This window comes from Triticum dicoccoides, chromosome 6A, assembly GCF_002162155.2.
Source record: "Triticum dicoccoides isolate Atlit2015 ecotype Zavitan chromosome 6A, WEW_v2.0, whole genome shotgun sequence".
Classification (NCBI taxonomy): domain Eukaryota; kingdom Viridiplantae; phylum Streptophyta; class Magnoliopsida; order Poales; family Poaceae; genus Triticum; species Triticum dicoccoides.
The window spans coordinates 168,250,319-168,269,775 of record NC_041390.1 but is presented as its reverse complement, the minus strand read 5'-3'; the positions used below and the strand labels follow the sequence as shown (position 1 = coordinate 168,269,775).

The 19,457-nt window shown below is 44.3% G+C and overlaps 1 protein-coding gene across 1 annotated transcript; it reads left to right on the top strand.

The window, feature by feature from the left end:
- The first annotated feature begins 1,280 nt into the window (after nucleotides 1–1,280).
- On the top strand, nucleotides 1,281–4,347 carry LOC119315777 (protein SMAX1-LIKE 3-like). Its single transcript, XM_037590264.1, has 3 exons — nucleotides 1,281–1,996; nucleotides 3,234–3,375; nucleotides 3,586–4,347. The coding sequence occupies exons 1-3, from the start codon at nucleotides 1,281–1,283 to the stop codon at nucleotides 4,345–4,347; spliced, it is 1,620 nt and encodes a 539-aa protein (XP_037446161.1).
- Nucleotides 4,348–19,457: the final 15,110 nt, after the last annotated feature.

Here is a 19,457-nt window from a genome sequence, read left to right as displayed (position 1 = left end):
CCGGCATGCAACTGCAAGTGTCGCCCTCAATTGCAACTGACGCTTGTTTTGCCAGAGGGCGGTGGAAGAGGGACACTTGCAGTTAATTTGCTTCTTTTCCCCTTTAATATGATTTTCATTTCCCATTTCCTTGCATATATATGAATATTTTAAAAAAAAATACATGTTTAAGTTTTTTTAAATATTTAGTGAGCACTTTTCAAATATGCTGTGAACATTTTTTCAATACGCGATGAACAATTTTCTAGAATTTTTCATGCAATTCTTAATAAATGTTCATGCATTTAAAAAATTGTCCATATTTGAAAACATATTTCATATTTCTTTTAAACTGTCCATAAAATTGAAAAGTGTTCACGGTTCTTAAAAAATGCTCATGTGATTTTTAAAAATGCTCACACACTTTTTAAAAAATTGTTCGTGTAACAAAAAATGTGTATATACTCTATATACCTATGTGTTTGACCTTTGTCCTTCTGTACTTTAACAACAGCAGGCAACAACTTCATAGGTCGCGGGCAAGCAATAGCAAGCACAAAACTATTATTTTTTCTTCAATATCTTTTCTTTGTGTTCAAATACTTTGTATTTTTTCACGAATGAAAAAATGACAATAAGTTACATGCCCATATTAAAAACAACACAAGCATGCATCGTATTGCATACAAGATTTTTTCCGGCAAAAATAATGCTATGATTTGAACAAAAAATTTACCTCACTCGTTGAGATTGTAGCTGGATAGCAAAACACATACTCCCTCCGTTCCGAATTACTTGTCTTAGATTTGTCTAGATACGGATGTATATAGAGTGCTAGATACATCCGTATCTAGACAAATCTAAGACAAGTAATTCGAAACGAAGGGAGTATTATATTTGCAGTTGTACAGCCCAGGTACAAGAAGAGGAAAAAGATCACAGGGGAAAAGATGCGATAAAAGCCGAGTAGAAATACAAAGCCAGCCCATAGCAACAAAAACATGCAAACAGTTCCATAAACAATGCAGGTCTGGTTTATATATGTGCTGATGTCATATACGTATGCTGATGTCATCAGTCGACTGAGACTTCGATAACCGGTAAAAAGAGCTTTGCGCTGGTGCAACCGTGCAAGCTAGATACAATTACTACATCAGCACAATTGCTCCTCCATATATGCAGCAGCTGCACACACGTACGTACGCACATCTACCAAACCGTTCATCAGCTGAAGATGAGCTGCCAGCCCAGCTAGCCCTAGACGACGGCGGTAACTCATTACCTTCCAAGAGCGCGTGAATATGTGGAGCGGCGGTTACGCGGTGGTGCAGCAGGCGCTGGGAGCGGAGGCAGCGGGCGCGGTGAGGCAGGCGGCATGCCTGGCGAAGCAGCGGGGTCACGAACAGGTCACCCCGCTCCACGTCGCTAGCGTCATGCTCTTCTCCGCGCCGGGCGGCGGCGGCGGCCTCCTCCGAGCTGCCTGCATCCGGTCCTCTCACCCACCGTCTCATTCGCTCCAGCTCGAGGGGCTCCAGCTCTGCCTCGAGGTCGCGCTCAGCCGCCTCCCGATGGCCTGGCCACCCGCTGCCGCCGCGTTCCACCGCCGCGGTGCGGGTGCTCCGGTACTGGAGCTATCGAACGCTCTCATGGCCGCGTTGAAGCGCGCGCAGGCGCACGGACGCCGAGGCACCACGGACGGCGGCCAGCGGCAGCCACCAATGATCACCGTCAAGGTCGAGCTGGAGCAGCTCGCCATGTCCATCGTCGACGACCCGAGCGTCGACCGCGCCATGCGCGAGGCCGGTTTCTCACGCTCCCGGGTGAAGGCCAACGTCGGGAAGGGTGCCTCGCCGGAGCAGCCTGAGAGCGTCCGCATCCACCGTAGAGACGGCATAACTTCTCTGAGTCTGGTTAACGTTATGGCTACACAGACATCTCCTGGAGCCGTTTGGGACGCCCTCCATCGGCCTGTCGTCGTCCCAGATGGAAGGCTCACATTAAGACCTAGCTATCAGAGGTAGGAATTGACTGCGTGAACTATATTATAGTATTGTCTTACTTTTTGAGTGGGTTGTGCTTGTGCCTGAGATATATTTCTAGTCGCGCAGAGATACACTGGCAAAGTACTGCGCTGTATATACGAGCCACATGCATGCATGCACGCTGGGGTGAACCTCGATTTCTTTGAAGCAGTGGCGTAGCTAGGGGGTGGCCAGGGTGGTCCATGGACCACCCTGGAATTTCTCCATAGCTTGTATATAATGTACTAAAATAAACATTTCTTTGAAAAATAAATAATTTATGTTAATATTTCTATTAATGAACCACCCTAGTGTATTGGGCTGGCTACGCCACTGCTTTGAAGAACACATAAACTAGAATGATTATAGTTGATGATTTTTTTGAAAAGGAGGTTACAATCTTGCCTCTACATCAAAAGCCATCATACTTAGTTGATTTAGAAATAATTATTTCTCAATAGAGATTAACTAAATGTCACTCAACTCCTGCGCTGTCTAATTTTATGTTGAGAGTCATGTGTGGACTTTTTTTTCTTCTTCTTTTTCCAGTTTGATTGAGTGTTGTGTGGTTTCCATTTCTTCCCCTTTTCATGCCGCGTGTCACTACAGTTGCATGCCACGCTTCGACGCACAGCTGTAGTTGCACTCCACCGGTTATTCGTAACTACATATCCACTTGTACGCCTGCGCACCGGCACGCAACTGCACTTGCACGCCCACCGACTGTGCACTACTTCATGTCCCTGGAGTGGCACGTAAATGCAGTTGCATGCTCGTCGGCCATGTGCAGTTACATTTACATATTTTCTAAAAAAATACAATAAAAGGTTGAAAAGGGTAGGGAAAAATAAAAGTGAAAGGAGAAGAAAAAGGGGGGGAAATAAACAGCAAAAGATCCTATGCTGATGTCACATGTGGAGAGATTTACTTGAATCTCTAATAGATGAGAGCCTAGAGGGGAGCCCATTTCTCAAATTACTATTCATAAACATCTCATCGAGAGCTGCTCATCATTTTAGTACTTCACAAATCTCAGGGTTTAGATTTAACAACTCTCAGTTATAACTTAGAAATACTTATGTATTTACCAACCTACTCTAATCTCTAAGTTCTAACAAAAGGTTACTTTCCACCCGTCGGACAAATAGCAAGTGACAAATTAAGCTTTAACAATATTAATTGTTACCCTGCAAAAAAAACAATATTAATTGTTGTCAGTTATTCTTCATCCAGGGGTGATCAAGCGTGCCAAGTAAAACCAAGAGAAGGGTGGTCGGCCTTTGTTAGCCTCACTAGGGTAGCCACAACGACGTCATGGCTCCACCTCCAGCATGATGCAATGTCTACATCCCATTTCCACGGCACCGGTCTACAGGTACGTGAAATTCAGTACAAAATTCCAGAAGGTGCTGAGGATTAAAAAAAACACTCCCTTCATTTCTAAATACAAGTCTTTTTAGAGTTTTTTTCAATATGAGTGTAGATTCACTCATTTTGCTTCGTATGTAGTTTATATTAAAATCTTTAAAAAGACTTATATTTTGTAATGGAGGGAGTATGATTATAATCCACACAATGCATGCAGCAGCCTACCTGCCGGCAACAGAAGCTCAGCGAGCTCACCGCAGAAAATCTTAAGATTCTATGCGATGCGCTCGAACTGCGGGTCCCGCGACACAAGGACATCATCCCCGCAATAGCGGCCACCGTGCTGCGGTGCCGATCCGGCATGAGGAGGCCAGCTGCATCGACAACGTGGCTGCTCTTTCAAGGAAAGGACATCCACTGCAAGAAGGCAATGGCCCAGGAGCTCGCGAAGCTCGTATTTGGCTCCAACGCCGAGTTCACCGTGCTTAACTCCAGCAAAGACTTCTCGTGCGGCGCCGGCTACCTCTCTCTCAAGAGGCGCAAGCCGTGGGATGTAGACAATGGCTACGTCGGGATAAGATTGTTCGAAGCAATCCTAGAAAATCGCCATCGTGTTATGTTCATCGATGATATCGACAAACTCGATCCTGAGTCGGAAATAGCAATTGAGAACGTGATCACGACGGGGAGAATCATGGGCTGCAATGGCGGCGGTGTGGTCAGTCTGGAGGATGCCATTGTAGTGTTGAGTTCTGAGGCGTGTGAGTCAAGGTCGTTGGCTTCCTCAACCCCTCCGGCGAAGCGACAACGAACCGGTGAGCTAAACCGCAAGGAAGATGGCGCAGAGAAGGGTGTGAAGTCAAGTCGTTGTCCCTTTGATTTGAACGCTCGCCCAGACGATGTGGAAGAGAAGGAAGAGAACTTGGCTGGCGAAGGGGGGGTCATGGGTGTTCTGGATGGTGTGTTCTGTTTCGATTAAAAAAATCTTTTGCCTTTTGTTTATGTTCTCTTCGTTTTCTTTCTAGGATAATCTTACTTTCAGTTGTCGCTTTTTATGGTCATAATGTTTACAATGTGTAATATGTAGGTAATGTCTTGTCTAGGTTCTTCATAATCACAATCTCTAATTACGAATCACAACGCAGATATATTCTATGTTTGTGATGCACTTACCTAAATGTGGTTTATTTATGGAAACTGTGCATGTAGGAAGCCATGCATATATGTATGTAATCAGTGTTTAAAAGGTGTTGTAACAGACCATTGCTTTAATTTAACAGAAAAAATATCAATTTATTATGTGCAACTCAATGGTTGTCCTATATGATTGAAAGAAAAGATAACGGAATCAGCCTGGCTGGAAAAAAGGCATTAATTGAGTTGTCAAGATGATCGATGCTATTAGATTCATATCTGAGATCACTTTCTCTTACTATTTTGATTCTTTAGATGTTGAAAGATATTTTCTGGACAATCAATGATAACGGAAGTAAAGCCATGCCCTCCTCGGTGATGTTAGTTTGTTGGGAGATTTGAATGAAAGAAATGCTAGAGTAATCCATAATCATCTTTCCTCGCCGCCCACCATCTTCGAAAATAGCAAGCAAGAAGTGGTGTACAATGTTTTAAATAGCGAGCTATGAAAAATAGCGATGGACCTTCAAATCAGCTATAGCGGGCTATTTGTGAAGATGACTATTTAGCATCACCCTGCTGAAAAAGGCTATAGCAGGCCGCTATAGCCGACTATTTAAAACTATGGATGTAATGGAGTTTCACTGGAGCAAAGGATTTTTTTTCACGGGTAACTGGAGCAAAGCATTTGAGTTACACCAAGCCGCAAGATTGTTTTGTTTTGCGCCGTACATGATGTTGTAAATATTCCAAAAGCTCCTCCGTAAAAATGTGACAAAGCTTCTGCATGTGTTTAAAAAGGGAGGGCCACTTGCCGATCTAATTAAATGCATGTGTAAGCATCCAAGGAAATGCTACGTACTAGTATGTTTTCTTTTCTCCCTTTGATAGCCATGAGTCTATGACAATTTCTCCCTTGAACTTTCCCCTGCATCGGATAAGCTTGGTTGAACTCCCCTAACTATACGATTGTTCATGTTGACTTTTTGCCCAAATGGCAATTACCAGAATGATGATCTCCATGAGAAAAGGTTAGTTCCAGACTTCCAGCCCTTCCCTGTGGACAAAAGGTGATATCTTTCTGAAGGGGCTGTTGTATACATGCATACAGGAATGCTACAAATCAAGCCACTATAGCTATTACTAGTACCTTGTTGTGCTACAATTATTCTTCAACGGCTTAAGCACTTTGTTGATTGATTGTTAGATTAAATATGGTGAACTAGCAGCTGGTACAGTAGTACTGTTTCGTGGGTGTATTGTACTAGAACGCAAGCCGCCCAAGATTGCAATATACTATGTTCATCTTGTTTCGATCGTACTGCTGCACATTTATTCCAGGACTGTAGAGGATATGCGTACCACAGATAACACACTCGGGGAAGTTATAAGCTTTCGTTCCCTTTGATCCTTTATCCGACACGGGGTTTATTGCCCCATTTACAAGCTGCAGCAGCACCAGTCACCACCAGAGCATTGATCCATATCAGACAGCATATAAACTGTGGGCACGTAAGCAACGGATCGTATATAAAGTTATAAACAGGAAGCTAGGCCGTGCATAGTTGTCTGCAGGTTCATCGCACCTTAGGCCGCGCTTGGATTATCGTATTTCCCTCGGATACACTTGTAAAAATTACAGGCCCCTAGACGTCTGTATTATTTCCGGCCGGAAATGAGCCAAGTCCCGTAAGATACACTTGTAGAATTGATACACTTGTATTACAATACACTCAATCCAAGCACGGTCTTAGTGTCGAACCGTATGCGATGAAGGCGTATAAAACCGTATACCTGATTGGAAAACGTGTGCGATGGCTGGCGCATCAGGAACGGTTTTGAAACGAGAGTTGCGTGCCATAACGGGCACACAGTTTGGCTGTCCATCTCGTGTGCGATAACTGATAACAACGCACACGATTATATCATGATAATCATATATGCTTCATGCCACACGTTTGAAATAAACAAATTATGTGCGACGAGTGAAAACATTGCACACATAACACATTACAAACACGACCACCGTGGTGCTGAGTGCTGCTGAGTAAATAGGCAATTTTTTGACTAATTTAATTCATAAATAAATCACTAGCATGGCATTGACTGAATTGACGACGTACTGACTCTGATCTAAACATGCACGTACTAAGCAAACAATAGACAAATGTACACATACTGCTAGTACCGCTAATACAAAAATAAACAGGAGCGGGATAAACGTGTTATACCCTCCAATAGGCCAGGCAGAAGCCGCCGCGGCGGTGACGGCAGCAGCGGTGTGTCCTCGGCAGCCTTCTTGTCGGCCTCGAGTTTCTCGGCGGCGGCACGTTCAACGTCGGTGGGCATGGTGATGACGAGGGCGACGCGGACGTAGAGGAAGTAGACAAACAGTGAGCAGTCGCGTAGTCGCTTCCCAAAAACATATTTGTCCCTCCCATACAGTACACGGTCGACGGGGTGGAGTCAACGACGGCAGCAACAGCAAAAGAACGACGGTGGTGGGCGTGCGCGTGAGCAAATGCCATCAGATCGTGGCGGCTAGGGTTGGGAGACACCCTGCACTTATATATGCGCAGCCGCGTGGAGAGACGTGGGCTCGACCCACGTCCGAGTTCATGACAGCCCGGCTCGGCTCAATCCCGCAACCCGCGGCGCGGCGCGGCGAGGCGAGAAGGAGCGCGCGAGGGCCTCTTCTTTTCTCAAACTCCAATGGCATATGAAAGACAATCCCTTATAAAGAGGTCCAACTCCTTCTCCACTAGCGGGGTGGGACTAAACTTCCCACTATACCAAGTGCCAATAAACCCACATGGGCCCTTAGAGATTTTCAGAAATTGCTATATGGGCATAAAGCCCATCTCAAATTTCAGCAATCTCCCACCAGATCTCGAGGGCCCATTGTGTCCTCTGTTTCAATTGTTGTTTCGATATACCAGTGTTTCAGTGAAGACCTGTTAAGGTTGAGCTTCACCTAGAGCAAGTAGTTACACTCCTTCACAACTGAACAATGGACTATACCTTGAATTGTCAGTTTGGCATAAAGAAGCTTCACCACATGTCTTACTAGTACTGGGCTGCCGAAGGCTGGCCCCTCGGGTGGAGCATATAAGTCACACTTCTGACCTATTCATGAGCTTACTAGAGATCACCCCAATCTCATAGACTGTGACCAGCAGTCGAGCTCACATAGGTGTGTTCCTCCAAAGATCACTCTGTAGGAAAGCATTTTGCTTACATAAGCTTTGGAACTCATTAAGACAATAGTCATCCTACCATACAGTATTGAGAGTATTGCATCTCGAACGGTTAGTATTGTTACTCTCCTCAGTTCACCACTGGCTTGTTTTCCCAGGTCCTACTTCACGGGATCTTCGATCACATAGGTTGGGTTACCACCATGGCAACTCATGTGGATCTCATACCCATCTCCCTCGATGCATTATCTATCACAACACGTGATAGCCCTTTCGTAAAGGGATCTGCTAGATTCTTAGCCGTATGGACATAGTCCAACGCTATCACTCCGGAATTTCTTAATTTTTTGACAGATTTTAGTCTCATTCTTATGTGTTTGTTGGACTTCATATTGTCCTTTGAACTCTTCACCTTGGTGATGACAGTCTGATTGTCACAGTTCATAAAGATAGCCGAAATAGGTTTATCAACCAATGGCAAGTCCATTAAAAGATCTCGAAGCCATCCTGCTTCAACACCAGATGTTCTAATGCTGTTAATTCTGCTTTCATTGTCGATCTTGTTAAAATCGTTTGCCTGCAAGACTTCCAGAAAATAGCGCCACCTCCAAGAGTAAACATATACCCAGTTGTGGCCTTCATCTCATCAGCATCAGAGATCCAATTCGCATCACTATACCGTTCAAGTACCGATGGGTCTCTGGTATAGTGAAGTCCATAGTTTATGGTACCTTTCAGATAGCGCATAACTCGTTCAATAGCATGTCAATGTATATCACCCGGTTTGGAAACAAACCGGCTCAGTTTGCTCACAGCAAACGCAATGTCAGGCCTCGTTGCGCTCGCTAGGTACATCAGTGAACCAATGATTTGAGAGTATCTCAATTGATCTATAGCCATGCCTTTGGACTTTCGAATCAACACGCTAGGATCATATGGTGTTTGAGATGATGTGCAGTCCAAATATCCAAAACGACTCAACACCTTCTCAACATAGTGGGATTGCAGAAGTGTAATCCCACCCTCATTATCTCTCAGTAGCTTGATGTTCAAGATAACATCAGCCACACCAAGGTCTTTCATCTCAAAGTTCTGAGACATGAACGACTTGACCTCTTCAATGACTTTGAGGTTGGTTCCGAATATCAGTATGTCATCAACATACAAGCACAATATAACTCCTTCGCCCACACAATGGCGATAGTATACACATTTGTCAGCCTCATTAACAACGAAACCAACAGATGTCAGAGTTGTATTGAACTTATCATGCCATTGCTTAGGTGCTTGCTTCAGGCCATATAAAGATTTCAGCAACCTACACACCTTTCTTTCCTGACCATCTATCACAAAGCCATCTGGTTGTTGCATGTAGATTTCCTCGTTTAGCTCTCCATTCAGAAAAGCCGTCTTAACGTCCATTCGGTGGACGAGAAGACCATGCGAGGCCACCAACGAGAGTAATACTCGAATGGTGGTCAGTCTAGCCACAAGTGAATAAGTGTCGAAGAAATCTTCCTCTTCTTTCTGGTCATAGCCCTTGGCCACAAGCCTAGCCTTGTACTTTTCAATCGTACCATCGGGCCTAAGCTTCTTTTTGAACACCCACTTACATCCTAATGGTTTGCAACCATAGGGACGCTCAGTGATCTTCCATGTCCCGTTAGCCATGATGGAATCCATCTCGCTATGGACCGCATCCTTTCAGTAGTCAGCTTCTAGAGAGGCATACGCTTCTGAAATAGAAGTGGGAGTATCATCCACGAGGTACTCGAAGAAATCATCACCAAAGGTCTTTGCAGTCCTTTGTCTCTTGCCCCTGCCAAGGGTTTCCTCGTCATCCTCCTCAGGATTTTCATCATGTGTTTGTTCATAATAATCCATAGGAATGGCAGGCTCAGGAGTCTCCTCAGATTCCTGTGTAGAAGTGCTTTGCATATCTCTCATAGGAAAAATATCCTCAAAGAATGTAGCATCCTTAGACTCCATAATTGTACCGACCTTCTGGTCAGGTACCTCAGATTTCAGTACTAGAAATCTATAGCCAACGTTGTTCTTAGCATAGCCCAAATTAACACAGTCTACAGTCTTGGGTCCAAGCTTACGCTTTTTGAGGATTGGCACATTAACTTTCACCAAACAGCCACAAGTACGCAAGTACGAGAGTGTTGTCCTTAGCTTCGCCATTTCTCATAGGGAGTGATCTCATTATCCTTTGTCGAAACTTTATTCAGGACATGACATGCCGTCAATATAGCCTCCCCCCATCATGCCTTGGATAAACCCGGTGTATCTAACATGGCATTAACCAAATCCGTTAGAGTACGGTTTTTCCGCTCCGCAACCCCGTTTGACTGGGGTGAATAGGGAGGCTTCCTCTCATGAAAAATGTCGTGTTTCGCACAAAAGGAATCAAACTCACTTGAGAAGTACTCTCCACCACGATCTGACCGGACTCGTTTAATTTTCTTTTCAAGTTGATTCTCAACTTCTGCCTTATAGATTTTAAAGTAGTCTAGAGCCTCATCTTTAGTATTTAACAGATACATATAGCAATATCTAGTGGAATCATCTATCAATGTCATGAAGTATTTCTTTCCACCTTTAGTCAACACACCATTCATCTCACAAAGATTAGAATGTATGAGTTCTAATGGTGCCAAGTGTCTCTCCTCCGCGGCCTTGTGAGGCTTGCGAGGTTGCTTAGCTTGCACACATGAAAGGCACTTAGAACCTTTGGCTAGGGTGAAACTCGGGATTAAATCCAACTTGGCTAGCCATGTCATAACACCGAAACTAATGTGACAAAGACGTGAATGCAAAACTTCAGATTCATTAACATTTGAATGAATATGGTTCATGACTTTATTACAAAAATCTGCGAGGGAAAGGCGGAACATCCCTCCGCTCTCATAACCTTTTCCAACAAAGAGTCCATATTTCGTAACAACTAATTTATTATACTCGAAAACCAACTTAAACCCTTCTCTACATAGAAGGGAGCCACTAACGAGGTTCTTCTTAATGGCGGGGACATGATGCACGTTCTTCAGTTGCACGATCCTTCCCGAAGTAAACTTCAGATCGACCGTGCCAACACCATGAACAAAAGCACTCGTGCCATTCCCCATCAATACGGACCCATGGCATGTGACCTGGTGTTGACACACGAACACGTCATGTGTACCCTCGACGCCGGGGGTGATGCACCGTAGCTCACGTCGAAGGAGACCCGACCGACAGCGTGATACGCAAGACAGTCGGCGGGCGCTTTTGCAGACCCGAAAACCCCACACCCCCGGGAGGGACCCCGTCAGGGAATGCGGTGGCTATGGGCTTCCCTAGGTCGATTCGCTCGCCCCTAGAACCTCCGAATTCGCAGCTCTCAAACACGAAGAACAGCAAAGAACAAGAGAGAAAAACGATGGAGAGATAAAACGTAGATGAAAAAGTAGTATATTGATTTGTTCGATTGTGTGTTGTTTCAATCGGCCGTCACCCCCAACATATATAAGAGGCGGCTGGACTTCCCGTACAAGCAAAGATTTATCTAGGCTTTCCTTACAAGAAAATTACATCAATTCACATTCAAAACCCTAGTCAAATTCGGACTGATTTTATCCGAACTTCCCAAAACCGTTCGGTTTAAACTGGCTGTATCTTGCGGGTCCTTTTTGTGGTGGTAAACCATCTCGGATGAAAACGAGCCCAAAAGCAATCTTGACGAGACGAACAACTTTCACGTTGAAGGTTTTTTGATCAGAGGTCATCTTGAGGGTTAAATCGGTCGCGCAAAACAGGCTATTCTCTCGCGCTACCCATCAGACATGTGTCTGGTGGAGCGCGCCACATCTCACCTCGTGACAGGGCTGCATTCTGATTGCTCTAACTTTTGCTTACGAACTCGGATTTGGACGATCTTTATATCAAAATTGATCGTTTCGACGAGACGCACAACTTCCGTGTAGGACATTTCTCCATCCAAGATCATTTGAATTATCTTCTGATCCCATATTCAACTTCTCGTTGGCTTGACTATCACAACCTCCACCCCGGCAGGCCTTCCACCCGGGTAAGCTTTCCGCACCGACAAGGTTTCACCCCGGCAAGGTTTTTACACTGGCAAGGGTTCCTCCTTAGCTCGGCAAGGTTTCTACCCCGGCAAGAGTTCCTCCTCGGCAAGGTTTCTCCCTCGACAAGATTTCACATCGGCAAGCTTCTCCGCCGGCAAGCTTTCCACGCCGGCAAGCTTCTCCGCCGGCAAGCCCTCACATCGGCAAGGTTTTACCCCGGCAAGGTTTCATTCAGCCAGCAAAGGCCGAATACTTTCTCACTCAGGGCTGGCCCACAAAGTGTTGCCTCTAACTTTTGCATACGAACCCGGATTCGTGACCATGCCAAAATCTGGTGTCAACACATGCCCCCCTATTTTTCGGCAAAGCTTGTGTGCCGAAAAATAACTTGTATTGTGTTTGTTCTAAGGACGATGTCAACACTCCATCGGCCATTTATTTTCCTCAGGACGATAATCAGGTATCGGCCATGTTTGTGCTAAGGGCGATAATCATATATCGGCCATTGCCCACTCAGGCTTCTTGCCACACACTTGGGTGGTATTTCTTCAAGTACTTGCCATTGAGAGCTCGAGGTAACAGTGCCCCTTGTACGGATTCCACCAAATAAGAGTTTCCGGGAACTATTCTTGCAATTCTAAAAGGACCCTCCCAACTTGGAGACCATTTCCCGAATTTTTTGTCTCTTGAACCAATCGGGAGAATTACTTTCCAGACGAGATCGTCAACTTGAAAATTCTTCAACTTAAATTTCTTATTGTAAGCCCTTACTATCCTCAACTTGTCCTTCTCTATGGCCTTCAAAGCAGCCAAACGTTTATCGGCAACCTCATCAATATTGTCCATCATCAAGTTATAAAAGTCTACTACCGATAAATCATTTTGTTTGGCTATTCTCAAAACATTCAAATTTACTTCCACCGGTAAAACAGCCTCTTGACCATATACTAGCTCATATGGAGTCACCTTTGTAGCACCATGCCTTGAAATTCTATGTGCCCACAAAGCTTCAAACAACAACTCATGCCATCTCCTCAGATTATCCTCAATCTTCTTCTTGATGAGCTTGATTAAAATTTTATTGCTAGACTCGGCTTGTCCATTAGCTTGGGCATAATACGGAGAGGAATTGAGCAACTTTATATTATAAGATTCGGCAAACTCTCTGACTTGGTGTGACATAAAAGATGAACCTTGATCTGTAGTTAACGTTTGAGGAATACCGAATCTATGAATAATGTGCTCAGTTATGAATTGAATTACCTCCATATGTGTCATGTTCTTGAGAGGTACTGCTTCAGACCATTTAGTGAAATAATCAGTTGCCACTAATACGAACCGATGCCCTTTTGAGGAAGATGGATGGATTTGTCCAATGAAGTCTAAACCCCAACCTAGGCCACGGCTTGATAATAGGATGTAACATAGCAGCAGGAGCCAATTGAATGTCACCAAATTTTTGACAAGCTTCACACCCCTTATAATATCTGAAGCAATCATTAATCATAGTCGGCCAATAAAACCCAGCACGTCGCAATAACCATTTCATCTTGGGAGCCGACTGATGAGTGCCACAAATGCCTTCATGTACCTCTCCCATAGCAACTCTTGCCTGGTCTTCGTCCAAGCACTTTAGAAGAACATCATCGAATGTTCGGCGATAAAGACCGTCATCTCTCACTGTATACTTGAAAGCCATATGCCAAACAGACTTGTCCACCCTTTCACTCGGATTGCACAAGTAATCAACAACGGGCTTTCTCCACTCGGTATTGTCACCTGCACTAGATTTTTTGTTAAGGGCCGAATCAGTGGGTTCTGGTTCGGCCTCTCCTAAATTGGCAAGACAAGACATCAGTCTTTGAGAAATATGAAACATGCCATGATCAACATGATAGCTGGATGCTTGTTGTGCTAACTCATTTGCTCTCCAATTGTCATGCCTAGATATATGAGTAATGCTAAAACAATCCAATGTAGAAATTATATCCAGACATTTATCAAGATAAAATTAAGTGATTCATCCAAACACTGAAAGACTTTGGATACTCGCTGCACTACTAGTAACGAATCACCGTAAGCCTCAATATGTGTAACACCTATAGCAAGTAACATCTCTAGGCCGAATAACAATGCTTCATATTCGGCTTGATTGTTTGTGCAAAAATATTCTAGGCGGCAGGAGGCTTCAAAAACAGCACCATGAGGAGATATATAAACAATACCAACACCTTGGCCATTGCTACAAACTAAACCATCAAAGTATAATCTCCATGGTACTACTGAAACAAGGTTCATATCAATATCATGCATGTCATTAATCCGATGTTCAACAATGAAATTAGCAATAATTTGGCCTTTCATGGATTTTAGAGATTCATATGCCAAATCATATTCAATCAAAGCATAAGCCCACTTGCCAATTCTACCACTAAGAATTGGCCTATGCAACATGTATTTAATGACATCGGTCTGACAAGATACTACGCAAGCACTCGGCACTAAATAATGTCTCAATTTTGTGCAAGCATAATATAAGCATAGACATAATTTTTCAATAAATGTATACCTTGTCTCGGCGTCCAATAAGCGCCTGCTCAAATATGTAATAACATGCTCTTTTCTTTCGGTTTCTTGAGTCAAAACAGCACCAATAACTCCTTCTTCTGCTGCAATGTAAAGCCTGAAGGGTTCCCTATGCTTGGGTGCTTTCATCACCGGAGGAGTGCACAAATAATTCTTGATCATATCAAATGCTTCTTGATGTTTTGCCCCCCAAGTGAAATCAACATCATTCTTTAACCGAAGGATAGGAGTAAACGCATCAACCTTCCCTGACAGATTAGCTATGAACCTCCTCAAGTAATTGAACTTGCCAAGGAACTTTTGCATATCTCTCTTGCATGTTGGATCTTCCACTTTCTGTATGGCCTCTATCTTTTTGGGATCAATCTCTATGCCATCTTCATGGATAATGAAGCCCAAAAATTTACCAACTGACACACCGAATGCATACTTCAAAGGATTCATCTTTAGTCCATAGTTTTTCATTCTTTCAAAAGCCAAACGCAAATCGGCCAAGTGAGATTCAAAAGCGTCTGATTTGAAAACAATATCATCAATATAGACTTCAAGTATGACACCGAGTAAATCATGAAAAATCAAATTCATAGCCCTTTGATATGTGGCGCTAGCATTTTTTAATCCGAATGTCATCACTGTCCACTCGAATAAACCAAGAAAACCAGGGCAACGAAAAGCTGTCTTGGACATGTCCTCTTCGGCCATAAAAATCTGATTGTATCCGGCATTACCATCTAGGAAGCTAATAACTTTATGTCCAGAAGCATCATTAATAAGCATATCGGCTATTGGCATGGGATACTCATCTTTGGGTGTAGCCCTATTCAGATCTCTGAAGTCAATGCACACCCTCAACTTGCCGGATCCTTTCTTTTCCACTGGGACAATGTTAGAAATCCACTCGGCATACCTGCAAGGTCTAATAAAATTAGCTTTAAGCAAACGACCGATCTCTTCCTTGATCCGGTCATATGTTTTTGGATTAAACTTTCTGGCCGATTGTTTATATGGTCTAAAACCAGCCTTTATAGGTAATCGATGCTCCACTAGCTCTCGACTTAAACCTGGCATCTCATGATATTCCCACGCAAAGCAACAGACATATTCTTTCAACAACTCGATCATATTAGCTTTATGATCGGCTCTTAAATTTGCATTTACAAATGTCGGCCTAGGAGTTGAACCATCTCCTATATCTATCTCTTCTAATGGATCGGCCGATGTAAAACCTTGTCCTAATTTATCCATATCATCTAACTCTTCTATGGACTCATACATATCGTTCTCATTGGACCGATATTCTACAAGTCGCTTTTGTAACCACTCTGAGTTAGGATCCATTTAAACATATCATACCTTGGAGCTGATTGCATTCAATCGGCTTTAAAGAGACGGGCACGAAACCATTCTTGGTTGCGCTGAGAAAATCAAATTCCGACAAGTCACGTCCCGTCAAGCAAGAAGCATTTGGGTGTTGCCAATCCACCGATGCCTCGGCCAAAGCAACATAGGCTGAGTTATCCGCATGAATGACTTCCACTTCATCATCAACCCACTGGATCAAAAACTGGTGCATAGTGGATGGCATGCACTGTTGGAAATATGCCCTAGAGGCAATAATAAATTAGTTATTATTATATTATATTTCATTGTTCATGATAATCGTTTATTATCCATGCTAGAATTGTATTGATAGGAAACTCAGATACATGTGTGGATACATAGACAACACCATGTCCCTAGTAAGCCTCTAGTTGACTAGCTCGTTGATCAATAGATGGTTACAGTTTCCTGACCATGGACATTGGATGCCATTGATAATGGGATCACATCATTAGGAGAATGATGTGATGGACAAGACACAATCCTAAGCCTAGCACAAAGATCGTGTAGTTCGTATGCTAAAGCTTTTCTAATGTCAAGTATCATTTCCTTAGACCATGAGATTGTGCAACTCCCGGATACCGTAGGAGTGCTTTGGGTGTGCCAAACGTCACAACGTAACTGGGTGGCTATAAAGGTACACTACAGGTATCTCCGAAAGTGTCTGTTGGGTTGGCATGAATCGAGACTGGGATTTGTCACTCCATGTAAACGGAGAGGTATCTCTGGGCCCACTTGGTAGGACATCATCATAATGTGCACAATGTGACCAAGGAGTTGATCACGGGATGATGTGTTACGGAACGAGTAAAGAGACTTGCCGGTAACGATATTGAACAAGGTATCGGGATACCGACGATCGAATCTCGGGCAAGTACAATATCGCTGGACAAAGGGAATTGTATACAGGATTGATTGAATCCTCGACATCGTGGTTCATCCGATGAGATCATCGTGGAACATGTGGGAGCCAACATGGGTATCCAGATCCCGCTGTTGGTTATTGGCCGGAGAGTTGTCTCGGTCATGTCTGCATGGTTCCCGAACCCGTAGGGTCTACACACTTAAGGTTCGGTGACGCTAGAGTTGTTATGGGAAATAGTATGTGGTTACCGAAGGTTGTTCGGAGTCCCAGATGAGATCCCGGACATGACGAGGAGCTCCGGAATGGTCCGGAGGTGAAGATCGGTATATTGGACGAAGGGTATTGGAGTCCGGAATTGTTCCGGGGGTACCAGGTGATGACCAGCGTGTCCGAAAGAGGTTTCGGAGGCCTCGGCAAGCGTTGGGGGGCCTTATGGGCCAAGGGGAGAGGGCACATCATCCCACTAAGGGGCTGAGCGCCCCTCCCACCCCATCTCACGTAACCAGAAGAGGTGGGGGCGCCACCCCTAGGGCAGCCGCCCCTCCCGGCTTGGGGGGCAAGTTTCCTAGGGGGTGGGGGCGCTCAAACCCATCTAGGGTTTCCCTGTGGCCGTCGCCCCTCCCCTAGGGAACCCTAGGGAGCCTCCCCCTCCTCCCTTCCCCCTATATATAGTGAGGGAGAGAGAGGGCAGCCACACTCTCCCCCTGGCGCAGCCCTCTTCCTCCTCCAACACCTCATCCTCCTCCGTAGTGCTTGGCGAAGCCCTGCCGGAGAACCACGAGCTCCATCACCACCACGCCGTCATGCTGTCGGAGTTTTCCCTCAACTTCTCCTCTCACCTTGCTGGATCAAGAAGGAGGATACGTCTCTCAACCGTACGTGTGTTGAACGCGAAGGTGTCGTCCGTTCGGCGCTAGGATCATCGGTGATTTGGATCACGACGAGTACGACTCCATCAACCCCGTTCACTTGAACGCTTCCGCTTAGTGATCTACAAGGGTATGTAGATGCATTGTCCTTCCCCTCGTTGCTAGATTAGTCCATATATTGATCTTGGTGATGCGTAGAAAATTTTAAATTTCTGCTACGATCCCCAACAGTGGCATCATGAGCTAGGTCTATGCGTAGTTTCTATGCACGAGTAGAACACAAGTTGTTGTGGGCGTCGATTTTGTCAATTTTCTTGCCGTTACTAGTCTTATCTTGATTCGGCGGCATCGTGGGATGAAGCGGCCCGGACCGACCTTACACGTACTCTTACGTGAGACTGGTTCCACCGACTGACATGCACTAGTTGCATAAGGTGGCTAGAAGGTGTTTGTCTCTCCCACTTTAGTCGGATCGGATTCGATGAAAAGGGTCCTTATGAAGGGTAAACAGAAATTGGCATATCATGTTGTGGTTTTCACGTAGGTAAGAAACGTTCTTGCTAGAAACCTATAGCAGCCATGTAAAAACTTGCAACAACAATTAGAGGACGTCTAACTTGTTTTTGCAGCATATGCCTTGTGATGTGATATGGCCAAAAGGATGTGATGAATGATATATGTGATGTATGAGATTGATCATGTTCTTGTAATAGGAATCACGACTTGCATGTCGATGAGTATGACAACCGGCAGGAGCCATAGGAGTTGTCTTAATTTATTTATGACCTGTGTGTCAACATAAACGTCATGTAATTACTTTACTTTATTGCTAAAGCGTTAGCCATAGTAGTAGAAGTAATAGATGACGAGACAACTTCAAGAAGACACGATGATGGAGATCATGGTGTCATGCCGGTGACAACGATGATCATGGAGCCCCGAAGATGGAGATCAAAAGGAGCAAAATGATATTGGCCATATCATGTCACTATTTGATTGCATGTGATGTTTATCATGTTTTACATCTTATTTGCTTAGAACAACGGTAGCTTAAATAAGATGATCCCTCGCAATAATTTCAAGAAAGTGTTCCCCCTAACTGTGCACCGTTGCGAAGGTTCGTCATTTCGAAGCACCATGTGATGATCGGGTGTGATAGATTCTAACGTTCGAATACAACAGGTGTAAGCCAGATTTACACACGCAATACACTTAGGTTGACTTGACGAGCCTAGCATGTACAGGCATGGCCTCGGAACATGGAAGACCGAAAGGTCGAACATGAGTCGTATAGAAGATACGATCAACATGAGATGTTCACCGTTGATGACTAGTCTGTCTCACGTGATGATCGGACACGGCCTAGTCGATTCGGATCATGTTTCACTTAGATGACTAGAGGGATGTCTATCTGAGTGGGAGTTCATTAAATAATTTGATTAGATGAACTCAATTATCATGAACATAGTCTAAATTGTCTTTGCAAATATGTTGTAGATAAATAGCTCACATTGTAGCTCCCTGTTTCAATACGTTCCTAGAGAAAGATTAAGTTGAAAGATATTGTAAGCAATGATGCTGACTAGGTCCGTAGTCCGAGGAGTGTCCTCACTGCTACACAGAAGGCTTACGTCTTTGATACACCGCTCGATGTGCAAACCCCTACAACATCGTTCGTGGATGTTGTGAACACCTGACAGACACATCCTGATGACTACTTGATAGTTTAGTGCACCATACTTTACGACTTAGAATCGGGATTCCAATGACGTTTTGAGCGCCATAGAACATATGAGATGTTCCAAGAGCTGAAATTGGGATTTCAGGCTCATGCCCGTGTTGAGAGGTGTGAGACCTCTGACAAGTTCTTTTGCCAACAAGATGGAGGAGAATAGCTCAGCTAGTGAGCATGTCCTCAGAATGTCTGGGTGCTACAATCACTTAAATCAAGTGGGAGTTAAACTTCCAGATAAGATAGTGATTGA

Coding starts and splice junctions, on each gene's coding strand:
- LOC119315777 (XM_037590264.1), top strand. CDS start 1,281: ATGTGGAGCGGCGGTTACGCGGTGGTGCAGCAGGCGCTGGGAGCGGAG. Junction 1,997..3,233: donor TTAAGACCTAGCTATCAGAG/GTAGGAATTGAC, acceptor TTCTTCATCCAG/GGGTGATCAAGCGTGCCAAG. Junction 3,376..3,585: donor TCCACGGCACCGGTCTACAG/GTACGTGAAATT, acceptor CAATGCATGCAG/CAGCCTACCTGCCGGCAACA.